The sequence below is a fragment of the Lutjanus erythropterus genome, chromosome 13, assembly GCF_056507025.1.
Source record: "Lutjanus erythropterus isolate fLutEry1 chromosome 13, fLutEry1.hap2, whole genome shotgun sequence".
In the NCBI taxonomy this organism is placed as follows: Eukaryota; Metazoa; Chordata; class Actinopteri; order Lutjaniformes; family Lutjanidae; genus Lutjanus; species Lutjanus erythropterus.
Window position 1 is genome coordinate 22,932,037 of NC_139329.1, and position 13,359 is coordinate 22,945,395.

Consider the following 13,359-nt stretch of genomic DNA (forward strand, 5'->3'; position numbering starts at 1 on the left):
GAGGAGGAAAAACAAAATCTGGATAATAGTAGTATTTTTCTGCACACCGATAAGGTTATATAAAATCATTTGAAATTTAGCATTTCTACTCCAAGGTTAAAATAACCTCCCTGCACAATCAGTAAGTCATCACTCTGCCTGTAATTTTGACTTGGGTAGTTGGGCAGGTAAAAGATAAATACTATGATATTATTTTTTCCATTTTTTCCATTTTCACGGTTATGAGAGGTTAAGTTCGTTTTAATTGAAAACTATGTAGAGTGAGTGTTGACCAACAAGCAGGCAGTGAAGTTGCTGGACAGACAGTGGGCGTTGACTCTGTTATCATAATGAAAGTGGATTCCCTGAACACAGCTTCATCATCACTCCACCCAAACTAACTACTGCAGTGAGAAACTCAGTACAGGCTCAGGAAGCAAAGATAGATGAAAAACATGTAATTATGTGTATATATGCATGAAAATGTGTAAGTATGTGTGTACACTCACAGAAAAATGAGGAAGCAAAAGCTATTTTTACCCACACCAGAGGCATGGCTCTAGGGATGGCAATGTTGGTCCGCCACGTTGATTCAGACTACTAAATAGATTACCGTCAAATCATTCATTTATGATCCACAGAGGGTGAATCCTAATGACTTCAGCTATGGGCAGATCCAAGCTGTGACTTCTAATGTAAAATTCCCAAAACAATGTTTCAAAGCACAGTCTCAGAGTGCCAAGAGCATGGCTGTCTTTTTTCTGCAGGATTTTTCATCTATAAAATACTCTCCTATTTATCTACAGAAACTTCAGTAAGGTGGCAACTGGTTAGACAGTCAGGGAGCTAATTTATCAAGGTAACTGGCCATTGCTACATACTTGCTGTTGGCTCTATTGTATATAATTTCCAGGAAAGAACTGTCTGAATAAGACAATATAAAATGTGTGTTTTCTTTGTTAAAAGTACAAATGTAGGAAGATAGCAAGTTCTCACCCATCTTTAACTCGAGTGGTTACGTCTCCAGTCTGATCTAAAGTACACAACTGACAGGTACGTGGCTTGATTACATAACAGAAATGCAAAAGTGTAACGGATTCAGACAGGGAGCTTCTGATATTATGTGATAAAATGCCACAGTTGGTCACTCACATCCAGTTAGGACGGTGTAACCTAATCAGTCGCACTCCTCATGCCTAACCCTAGCGAACCTAAAAAACGAAGGCAATAGTATTAGCCAATCAGAGTAAGAGTACCAACACTCTTAAAGTGATACCAATACCAATGGAGTACTTGATTCAATACCTTTTTTCACATGAAGAGTGCTTGTGGTGACAACTTTAATATTCATTGCCTGTAGGTGGCACAAGTGTCACAGTTATGGCTATAACTGTCCTTGCCTGTAGGTGGCAATATAACCATCTAACCATTTAAATTGTCTGTCATTATCTTTTCCTATAGGTGACACACGTTGGCATGTGTAGGAGAGCAGCTTGCTCAATGCGAGTTTGTCAGATAGTTGAAAGCCAGTTTTATAAAGGTGGCTTTATTTGCATAACAACAGGAAGGATCTTACGTTGCTATGTCTTCACAGAAGGCGACAACTTCCAGGTTTTGAGCGTCCTGTTCTTCCAGGGCGGCATTCTTCACCAAACCTTTTCCTTTTCCTTTGTCCTAAAGTCAGAAACACAAAAAAATACAAACAGAGTCAGGCAAAGAGAAAAATACATATGACTAACACAGTTACACACTTCAAAGAGAAGCAGGCCAGATGGAGACACAGCGCAGCATACAAACTCCTAATATCAGTGTAAAAGGACTGATTGTGGACAGTGAAGCTTCAAGCCTTTATGGTGATTTGTGTTTGAGGATCATTGAAGGGGCAGTTTCATTAAAAACACCTATGAATCTTGGTGAATAAACGTGCCAGCAAGGGCAGAAACACACACAGAGGTCTCCAGCTCTTTATGCATTTGTCTCTTAAATTGTGAAAAGGCATTAGGTTAACATTTAATTAAGGCTTAGTTTCTTTATACAGAAACTGTGATTAAAACAGTTTCTCTAGCACACACAATAACAAACTCTCCTCTCTCTCCAAGCTCTGTTGTACTCAAACTTTTTAAGATCTCTGGAAGAGTTGTAAATCTGTCTCTCATACACACACACAAGGATCCCAACATAGCTCCTTTTCCTGTAGGCTGGCCTATTGCCGGGAACTTGCAGTTGCATTCTGCTTTTCACTGTTGTCTTGCTGCCAGTGCCTGAGGAATGCACTTCCCGTGGCACAGGAAATGAGAAGTGAAAGGGTCCCGCCCCTTCCTGCATCAGGCTCAGTCTGCAAAAGTGCTCTGTCATGGCTTGGAAATCTGTGACTCTGACGTCACCCCCAATGAGGGGGAGAGAGGTTTGAAGACCAGGCAAGAGAGGAAGGGAAAAAAAGGGAGAGAGGGAAAAGGAAATGTTTGGAATGTCATAATAATATCTTATTCCTCCCCTCAGAGACTTCTGGGAGATTTTGAACCCAGAGTTTTTTGATGAGCCCAGGGGGCGTAGTGCTGACTTCATGTGCAATGACAATGAAAAAGGACAACTAGAAAAACTTCCTAAAGGTTGCTTTGCCACAAGTGTCAGGTCAGCTTTACTTCTATAGTCCCCTTTCACCAAAACAAAAAATAAAAACTTGCTTCGGAATATCTTTTTTTTTTTTTAATGGCAGGCAATTTCACTAACACTGTCAAGAGTTGCTCTTATAATAAATTTTGACGGTTTTATACACATAACCCATGATCATCCACTGTGTGAAGGACCCAGTGCAATTTGTAGATGTTTTTTTGTCCTCACATTTGTTTATTTTGGAATCAAACCTTTGCCATTTGATTCAAATGATTTCATGTTCTGAATTTTAAACTAACATTCAAATAACATATGGATTAATGTTAAAAGACACAAGATTTGATATACAATATATATACACATTTTCTCAAAAATAACTTAGCATAAGCTCTAAGTGCATACATATGATGACCTTATAGAATATAATGCATTGATGTAGCTTCGGGCTGGGCAATATGGACAAAATTAAATACCACAATTAATATTGTAGGGATGACTACTGGCGCTTTCACATACAATCACAACACAATGACTGAATGAATTTTAGATAAATTAATATCAGTAATGCTGATATAATGACTAAGGGGGTAAAGGCAAATATCACATATCACTTAGAGAAATTATATCACTTAGATTTTGGATATCATAACATAATGTGGCATAGGTTTAGTCTTATCTAAGAAAATTTCAAGTCTCATGTTGTAATTTTGATATAATGTTGATATATTGTCCAACCCTACTGCAATTCATAAAAATATTCATTGTGGATTATTCTGGCCCTTATTTTCTTAATTAATCAATTAATTGTTTGGTGTATTAAATATCAGAAAATGTGTAAAGGGCCAATTGCAACCTTCCCACAACCCAATTAGCACCAATGATTTACTATTGAGTGAGATCTATTACTATTCTGTTGGTTGATTAATTGAACTGTCTCGGCACAAAATGAAGTCAAATAAACCTGCGTCTCATAAACCAACGCTGAGGTGACCTGGTGGTCGAGAGGTTGAGACATATACCATATAATCATAATGTCTCAGGTTCAATTCTAGCCACGGGTCTTTGTTGTACACCAAACCCCTTACTCTATTCCCTTTGTTTCCTGTCGACTGTCATTATCCATTAAAGGCAAAACGCCACAAAAAATAATCTTAAAATGAAAAATAAGAATGCCAACCCTAATTACCAAGATCAAAACATCCAGCTGGTTAATCCGAGATATCATTTAGACCGTAACTGTGCAGCCCGAAGAGCACAGACCTCTTGTTCAAAGCGGCAAACTGACCTGACTTAACACCAGGAGATAGAAATCTCGAAGTCAGCATGGAGCTTGGAAAGGAGGCCAAGCCTGACACCAAACCACCTGTATCTCCCAGCAAGGGGGAGAGGAGACTGGGTTCCCGTCTGCACAATTTTCATTATTTTGCAGACTAACCTTCAAAATGTTTTAGTGGTTCAATACAGCTATATGGAAGACGAGCAAAAAATAACAGAAAAATCAATAAAAAGGATAAGGCGAAATGAAGACGAGGAGGGAGAGAGAAAGACACAAACAACTGACAGAGGGTGAAAGAGTGAGAAGGAAAAGAAGGTTGATAGAGAGACTGAGAGAAAATGTTAGAAAGCCAGTGAGAAAAGAGACTAACAGAGCATATTAGCTGTGTTTATGTTTGGAGTCAGGATTGCTTCAGCAAAAACAAACATGGGCAGATACTCCAATGAGGCTGCGTTAGCCGACTGTCACACTACAACACACACAGACACACACAAACACACTCAGCAGGCTGTACAGTTGGACAGGCCCGTCTTTGTTTCACTCTATCGATTTTGTTGGACCCGGACGGAGAGCTCCTGGTGTCTAAAGTCATGGGAATGGCTTCATATGATTCACACGTTGACTAATCCTTCATCCTTTCCCTGCTTTTACTGTGATGATGTGTCACAGTACTGACTGTAATACCAGGAACACACAGTACAACATAAAGGAAGATTACAACACTGATGATGGCAGATCTTCAGGGTTGTTAAAAGTACACAGTGGTTTGTGACCAGTAGTTTGAGCAGGTTAATGACAGAAATCTAAACCGAGATGACTGTAATCCACAAAAGTCAACTGAAGAATTTGTGATTCTTCACAATTGAGCCAGTTATCTAAATTTCAGACTTCTAGTTTTGAACATTAGTAATTAATCCCTCTTTAACTAAGAATAACTGATAATAATAGCTTTTTAATAATAGGTTTTTACATCTAAAACTCACCACTGGTGTGAATTTCTTTCTTTCTGAATGATGGATTTCCTTGGTGTATTTTTCAGCATTAATAAAAGTTACTTTTCCACACTTTCCAAACCTGTTGAGAGCTCTGACATAACCGTCCCTATCAAATTTCTCTATTGCAAAGATTCAACTCTGAAAAAAAAAGGCGGTGTGTCCTACATCACTTAGTTGGCCACATTCTGCTCCTGAGTGAGACATAATCAATTATAAAACATGTGACTCTTGCTTCTGCAAAATGACACAGATGTAAAACTATTCATGCTATTTTTCTAGGATAACTTAACTTCACAGTTGACTGAAGAGAACTGTTACACAACTTTTTAGACATAGTGAATGATGATATTTTTTCTTCAGTGGATAAACAACATTAAGGAAATCTGTTCTAAAGCTAAAGTTTGTGTTGGAGGCAGGGAATGAAAGTGTCATAATGCTCCAGTGCTCAGCAGAAACACCTCCTCCTACACCTTCCTGACATCAGAATTAGGGGGGCTGCCTCTAAAAATTTCTGTAACCTTCCAGAATCAACCATCCAACAATGTCATGCAGCAATTTGCAAGGCATGCAGAGGGGAGAGAACAGGGTTTGAGCTTCTCTCTCAGCTTTTTTTTTTTTTTTTAATCTTTATACAATTACTTTTCATGTATGTAACATATTGTCTTGAGATATTGTGAGAGGACTCTGTGTACCCTGTAGAATTTCTGACCACTAGCAACACTATGGAGCAATGGTCTCATGAGTGGGTTCCCATTTTGTTTGTTCTGGTGCACGTGCAAGAGGATGCACATGCATGCGGGTGACATGATATGTGGGCTGGCCTATGGTTTCACACTAATCAATGTGGTAACGTGCAAAACAAATGGAAAATTATGACTGCTACCAAGTACATGCTTATGTACTTTTTTATTTACCTCCAACCTATTTTATTTGGTCGAACTCAACCCCGACATCCGTGATGTTTCTGTTTCTGATCATCAAAGCAGTCAGCAGGGAGGACGCTTTTTCTGGTTTTGAAGGCTGCATGTAGTAAAGTGATGTAATTTTCTGAACTTTGCCTTTACTCACTCAGTCATTATATCCACATTACTTGTGATTATTTATAAAAAAAAGAAAAAAGAAAAAAAAAGGTAAATATTCCAGCAGTCATCCATACAATACTTTGCAATATCAAGGTATTTGGTCAAAAATATTGTAATAATTACACATTTTATCACATCAGCTGCTTCAACACAACAAATTGTCAGTACCAACCTACATGATCAATAATTACTGATATTGACTGATATGAAGCTTCACTACCATGATTGGTTTTTCAGCTATATCATAGCTATATATAGCTATATATATGTATTATATATGGACAGTTTTCACCCTCCATCTGCTTATCACTACAGTGTAAGGCGATTTTGGCATAGAGCCCACAATGGATATTATACCCCCCAATATCATCACATAATGCACACTGACCCAAAAAGCATTTCTCAGATACAGAATTATTAAAAAATTCTAAAACACTGTAAAGCAGTGATTAATAATTAATGATTAATGACTACTAAATAATTAATCATGTAATACTGCAATAGGTATCGTCACAGTCTGGTACGGCATTGAGATGTTTTTAATGGCAATATTGTGATATTGAAAATATTGTTACATCCCTAATCTTCACTTGAAAATACTTAAACAAGTTCAGCTAATTCATTAAGCTTGTATCTTCAAGCCTTTCATTATCTGAACCAAGGCCTACCCTACATCTCTCAAAGGCTTTTCCTGCTTACTGCTGATCAAAGTCTGATGTTAAAAAAAGAGCAGAAAAGTTTACTGTTGTGTTGTCTCTTGGGTTTAACAGATGGTGCACTTGAAGAACTTTATGATGTCTCCCATGGGACACACACAGGAAGGTGTGACTGAGTGTAGTGGCAGAGGCTTGATGGTGGTAATTCCAAGCTCATCATCAGTATTGAGTTACAGTACACATCTAGACATTAGAAACCTGCTTTCGTCTCTGTGCCAGCCTAATGAAAATTACTACAGACTATCCACAGGAAACCTGCTCACAAATATTCACTATTCACTATCAATATATGAACAGCCCACAAGTTTTTAGATGTGCAGCAACAATGATAATTAGGTAACTGTAAAGTGAACTGCAAGTCTCAACTTAGTATAAGCAAAATGTACTACAGTTGCTTCAGACTTCATTTTACAATAAAACCTTGTGTGGGAAACACTCAGTGATGCTGTCATGCTGACCCTGCACTTACTGAAGAGAGGAAGATTGATGTTAATGGGTTGTGAATACTCAGCAGCCTCTTAACTGTCAGCTAAAACATTTTTGGCTGCATGCATGTATAACGTTTTCTGAACACTTCTGTTCGGAGACATCACCATCAGAGGAACCAGCTGCTCAGAAAACACAAATCAACTTCTTCTTTCGATCAGGAAGTTACTGATGGCTAAGTAGCTCACACTTCCTGCGATAAACTGAAATCCCTAGCTTAAAAAAAAAACAAGTTCGAGGAACACACTGACTGTCAAATCAGCACTTGGATCAGTTTGCTATTAAGTGATTGGAAGAGACATTTCAGTCATCTGCTGTGAATTACAAACCCAAAACTCTCACCAATCTTGACACTCACTTTTATGCTTTTCTCTGAAAAACTGCATAATTCATCCTATTCCCTTGTTAGAACTTGTTACAAAAGTTTTTATGTGCATTAGTATCTGGTTTCTACCTGCTTCCTCACTCTGTCTTCTACAATGCGTCTCCTGTTTTCTGCCAGTAAACAAGGTCAAAGGTTAGGAGACATGGAGCTGTTTGCCCACAGTGAGTCACACCATTAACTGGAATTCATGCCACATCCCTGTACTACACCATCTTTCTAACCCTGCAATCTGTCTGGTGGAACAAAACGTGGAGGGTGTTAAGTGTGCTGCAGCATCTCAGACTTGTGCTTAAAGTGTAATTAGATGATAATAAAAAAAAATGGGGCAGAGTCTGGCGTGGGATGGTATGGAGGTGTTAGAGATATAAAAGAGTTGCTGGAGGTTTTTAAGTCTGTGGGATTGACTATATTAGGTTGGAAAAATGTACGGTGCATGCTGGTAGCCTATACTGTATAGTTTCACACATGCACTCAGTGATCTTGAATCACAGCACATGGTTAGATAAAAAGAGCCAGTTCAGATAAAAATCAGCCTACAGGGCATTCTGAAGGAAACATGCAGGAACAAACAGGCACAGACATGCTCACTCAATCTGCAACAAAAGGGCAGCAAAATAATTCAGTATGTGTTTTAATTAAGGCTACACGATATGGTTAAAAAAAAAATCATACTCAGATTATTTTGACAGAAATTATATGATTCACAATCAGTGGGAAAGATCATTTTTGCATTATAATTTTCAAAGAAATCATTGAAATCATGATGTTGTGATATTTGTTGGGGTCTGTACCATCTGGAGACGAAGATTTGTAGGCCAGGGAATCTCTGCAGTGCCACAGTAATTCATTTTAATCACTCAGTGCACTCAGCCATATTGCAATTTTGATAATATTTTGAGTAATTTTACAGCCCTAATTTCATCACTACTCCCCAGAATTTAATCTAGCTGTCTGGTGTAGGCAGCTCATTACATGATCAGAATCCACCACACTCATACTGTGCATCATCGGCATTATGTTACTGAAAAAAACAGTACTGTTAAAATAAAGAGATCAATACTTAGTTAGCAACCTAACATCTCTTGAACAGTTAAAGACTTTGCGACTGGATTCAGTCCAGACAACTGTATGTATGCACATATATATCTTACTAAAATCCTTACCATTTCTTCTCTGGGTTTGAAGATCTACTGCACGAACCAAAGAACAAGTTACACTGAATCAAATGGAGCTGCTTTGCTTGAAACAATCGTAAGGATAAGTAATATGAATCTGTGTTGGCTGACATGGCCATGTGTGGGAAATGACGCATTAACTTTTAGTGTTGCTTTGCAAACAGTAAGAGCCAGGTCTGAACAGGTATTGGTGCTGTGAGGAGTGACGGCTGAACTGCAGATAGAGCTATTTGTTTGAGTGCTGATTATCACTAACCTACAGCTACAGCTACACTAACCCAAAGGCCAAAGCAAGGGATTAGTAGCCTGGCACAACAGACAGTCAGTGAATAGGAGGAGGAAGACTGACTGGGGAGAGAAGAAGGGTAGACACCAGTAACACTGGACAGACACTGTACGGTTTTAAAAATGTTGCTGCTTAATTCCTGCTCCTACTGTACAAGTATCTGCGATGTAAAGCCTAAGCTCATGATTTATGTGCTCACACTATGGTCAGATTGTCAAGGTACAAGTGTTCACACTGTGTGTGAAAATATAAAACGACCCCTCCAACCTACCCCAAACTGTGACATTCTTGTCTGCTGAAATTTTATTTTAAATGATCTTTTAAACATCATGTGTAATTTGTGACACAGTTCATACAGGATCAAAACATTAATTTCTCTCTTGTCACAGACTACCGTTCATGTTTTAATTAGTTGGGTTTCATGGGACACAAGAGAAGAGACATGACTTTGCCTCTCAATTGTCAAAGATTTGTTTGAAAGCTCCGGGGCAGGTAGAGGTTTGTTTTAGCAAGAATGCAGAAATGTGTTTCTGACATATCAGAAAATCATCCGAACCTCTGACAGCTGTTCAGGAGCAGCTGATCGATCCCCTCACCCACCTGTGCACTGCATGGAAAACAACACATAGCAAAGCTGAAATGCAGTCCAACACTAAACCGAATCATGCAGTTCGAAAGTCGGGTCAGGACTAGGCTCAAATTGTACAGTATGTGCCCAGCTTAAAGTGACAGAGGTGAAGAAATGAATTCGGACACCATGAAGACAGAAGAGACCGCGACTACAGAAAGAGAAAGAAAGAAAAGAGTGAACGCTAAAAAAAGTATGAGAAAGAGTGAATGAGAAACAAATATACTACAAAGACTGCAGGAAGAGGAAGAGAATGAGACATACAGTAGAGGTGGTGTGATTCCACAGCAGATAGCCCAGTTCTGACTCAGTCTCCAAGTTCAAGCTCATTTGTTCCATTTTACACCCTTCTGCCCACACTACCACATCTTACACTATATTCTCGCCAACCACAACAAAGCTTGGCAACTTCAGGCTGACTAATAGCAATCCAGACACTCATCTTGAAAATAACGGCACTGAAAAAAAAAAAACTTCTTGGGACATATAAGTGCATGTGAAACAAAGGAGCAAAACAATTCTGATTATGCCTTGAGCAATGCCTGGTAAAGCCTGACTGCCGATAAAGTCTGTCCACTTTTCTGTGCAGTACAAGTTAAATTAAAGAAATTAAATTAAATAGATGCAAGTAACCTCTTGGCTCCCTTTAATACAAGCAGTTCCCCAATGGCTTCTCTTGGTCCATGTGCTAAGCCAAGTTTGGGTATGGATGGTAAGTCTGACCCAATTAACATATACGTAACTCATAAGAAGATGGAATCCAGAATCAGTTTCGCCACATTTGTTAAAGTTGCGGCCAGCAGTGACCTAGTCTTAGTCCTAGTCGTTTGCTTCCTCAGCTGGACTCAAATGAAAAATTGCTTTGTTTTTCTTTCAAGTTAAGATGTAATATTTTTGTTAGAGTATGGAGATTATTTATGTGGCTTGGACAAACATGTCAGTTTACCCAACAAACCGCAATATGACTCAAACCAGTATTTCAAGATGTGTTGTATAGCAGTGGAGGATTTCATTAAGCTTTTACAGCAAGCGTTAAGAGGTGTCTGATGTCTGGATCTGTTCTGCAACTCGATACCGGTGTCTCTAACTGATCAGCCTACACATAGACTGTATTTGTTGAATGAGCACAGTTATTTTCATCTGTGGTAGTTTCATAAAACAGAGGTGGGTGTTTACTGTCATTGCTGAAACTTACTGATGAGAAGCTGGTGCAATAAAGTAATTGCCCTATGGGCTACAATAATAATAAGTATAATGATAATATAACAACACAACAACTTCCATGACAGCTTTTTGCATGTCCTCTGGGTGTGATTTTCTTATAAAGCTCAAGAATGCAATGGTGTTTGGTAACTCATATTCATAATGGATCTGTATAATGCACCACAACTCATCAATAAACAACAGTACCACACAATGATTAAGTAACTCTGACAACAATAAAACAAAACACATTCATGCATTCATGCTGGAGTTAAACTAGCTCAAGCAAGATTCCAATCTTTGTAAGCTAATCTATTTAATTCCATAGAGAAATGAACTGAAACCAAAGGCTGTCTAAAATGGTAGGGAAATCATTCAATCTACAACATAACTTCATGCTTTGTTTTTTTTTTCTTTTTGCAGCAATGTAAATGCATATGTAGGCAAAAAAAACATGCAAGACAAAACCAGTTTTCAGGGGGCTACAATATTTTAGTCTTTCTTGGAAAGCACAGCCACTGCTCTGCCCTCAACCAAGCTGTGTCATCACTGTAAACTGATTCGTTCAATACGTGTGGTCCACGCAGTGAAATAAAAGAAAGCACCTTTTTAAAAAGACTCATTATGTGGTTTAGTAGCTCCTGGTATTATAGCCTCTGTTAGATGGGAGCAAAAACAGGAACCCAGGAGCGAAACTAGACCTCCAACCACAGATATCAGCCTCACTGTCCCCAGACTGTTCTCTTTTGCCATGCTGTTGGAGCTATAGTTGCTGTGTTCAACTATTTAACACTAAATATTTCAAGCTAAGTGGGGCTTCATATTAAAAACATTCCTCACACAAACTACTAAAGTTTAGGTGATGAAAAAAAAAGATTCGGTAAGCCATTATAATGAGGAATAAGAACTTAGTATATCAAAAAAAAGAGAATTACTTACTATTATTTTGATATACTAAGTCATTATTTTGACACAGTTTCTCAATATTTTGAGATATTAACTCATCAGTTTGAAATGACTCAATCATTTTTGAGATACTATTTATCTTGAGATACCAAGTCATTATCAAAATCAAGTCAAATTTTATTTGCATAGCCCAGTATCAGAATTTACCTCAGAGGTCTTTGCAGTGTACGACACCCCAAATCTTTATGGAAGCACAGTAAACTCTCTCTCCTAAGTCCAAATGAACAACTTATGAATGTGCTTTCTTAGGTCAGTCTGGTGCTGCTGTGGGGCATAGGGGAGCTGTACAGGCTTGTTCCTGTTTATAACAACACGGGTGCCGACTGCCAAGCAAGCAGATTGAACAAGGAGAGCAAGCAAACACACATACCATCCAAACAAGGCCGCAGACATAATGGATGCCGATAAAAACAAGTGAGGGTATAGAGAGATGTATGTGAGGAACGCTGTGTTAGAGGATCAATTTACACAACACAGTAGTCTGAGCAGCAAACGCAGGCTTGAACCTAGACATAACATATAGGTATGTGTAAATAAACACCATTTCACCCTTTCTAAGAAACAGACATTCTGCAGCCCTGGAAGACACAGCTGGGTGTACAGACTGGACAAGTTCCCTTTGATGAATGGCAAAGTATACATCTGTAAAGTCCCACACATAGACTTGAAAGACCTACTGGAACAGTACATTGACACTCATGATTATGACCTGTTCCATAATGTTCCTGTATGTTTTTTGACTGTACTATAATCTTTCCAAACACTGTTTTAAAATTGTGCCAAATCCCCTGGTTTTCCGCAACAGTGCTGTAAGCTTAATTATCACCCTGGTGTGAGAAACATACCACAGAGACCAATTGTTTGGTCATGACACAGAGAAACACAATGAGAAGGAAATGGGCGTCTTAAAAAATGCCAAAAAGAATAGCCTGTCCAGACCTTAAACGTACTTTGTGGAGTTTTTGACCACTGCTGGCAATGTAAAGTCATATCTTGATGAGAGGTTCCTAGTATTGTTTTTATCTTCTACTCTACGAGCATGTGTATGGGGAGGGACGCGCATGTCTCAAGTACAGGAGTGACTATATACATTTCTATTGACTGCAGAGGACAGTAATATTGACAGCCAGACTTGGCACTTCAGACTCTCCCTGTCCAAACATCTCATACTTTTGTCATAATAACTGAAACACAGTTCAGATGAGTTATGTAATATATTTTACTCATTCACTTCCAGGCAGAAGATTTACAACTTCTGGTTAATTTGACCCTCAAACACTGAATAAAGAGGAAGACACATGCTGACGTGTTCACTTAATATGGTTGTCGTGCTGTAGACTAAAACGTTCATCTTGTCTAAACTCAGAGCTGCCCGCCAAATGACAGATGGTTGTTTAGTTTTAGGGAAAAAAGATTTAGAGGCAACAATATCCCATGCCACTTGCCCACAGCACTGTCCCAAATGAAAGTTCTAAATATTCATCACAAGAAATTAGAGCACTCATGCCTTGCACAGCAAAATTAATCACAAAATGTGGTAGAGAGGAAATTGTGGAGTGAAACAGTGGG

At 38.6% G+C, this 13,359-nt stretch overlaps 1 protein-coding gene across 1 annotated transcript in view; it reads right to left on the reverse strand.

Annotated features, from left to right (window-relative positions):
- Positions 1-13,359, reverse strand: part of pik3c2a (phosphatidylinositol-4-phosphate 3-kinase, catalytic subunit type 2 alpha) — a 56,596-nt gene that overhangs the window by 35,001 nt on the left and 8,236 nt on the right. The window contains exon 3 of the mRNA XM_084734266.1: positions 1,556-1,653. Coding sequence (XP_084590392.1) covers positions 1,556-1,653 — 98 coding nt within the window. The remainder of the gene's footprint in view (positions 1-1,555; positions 1,654-13,359) is intronic.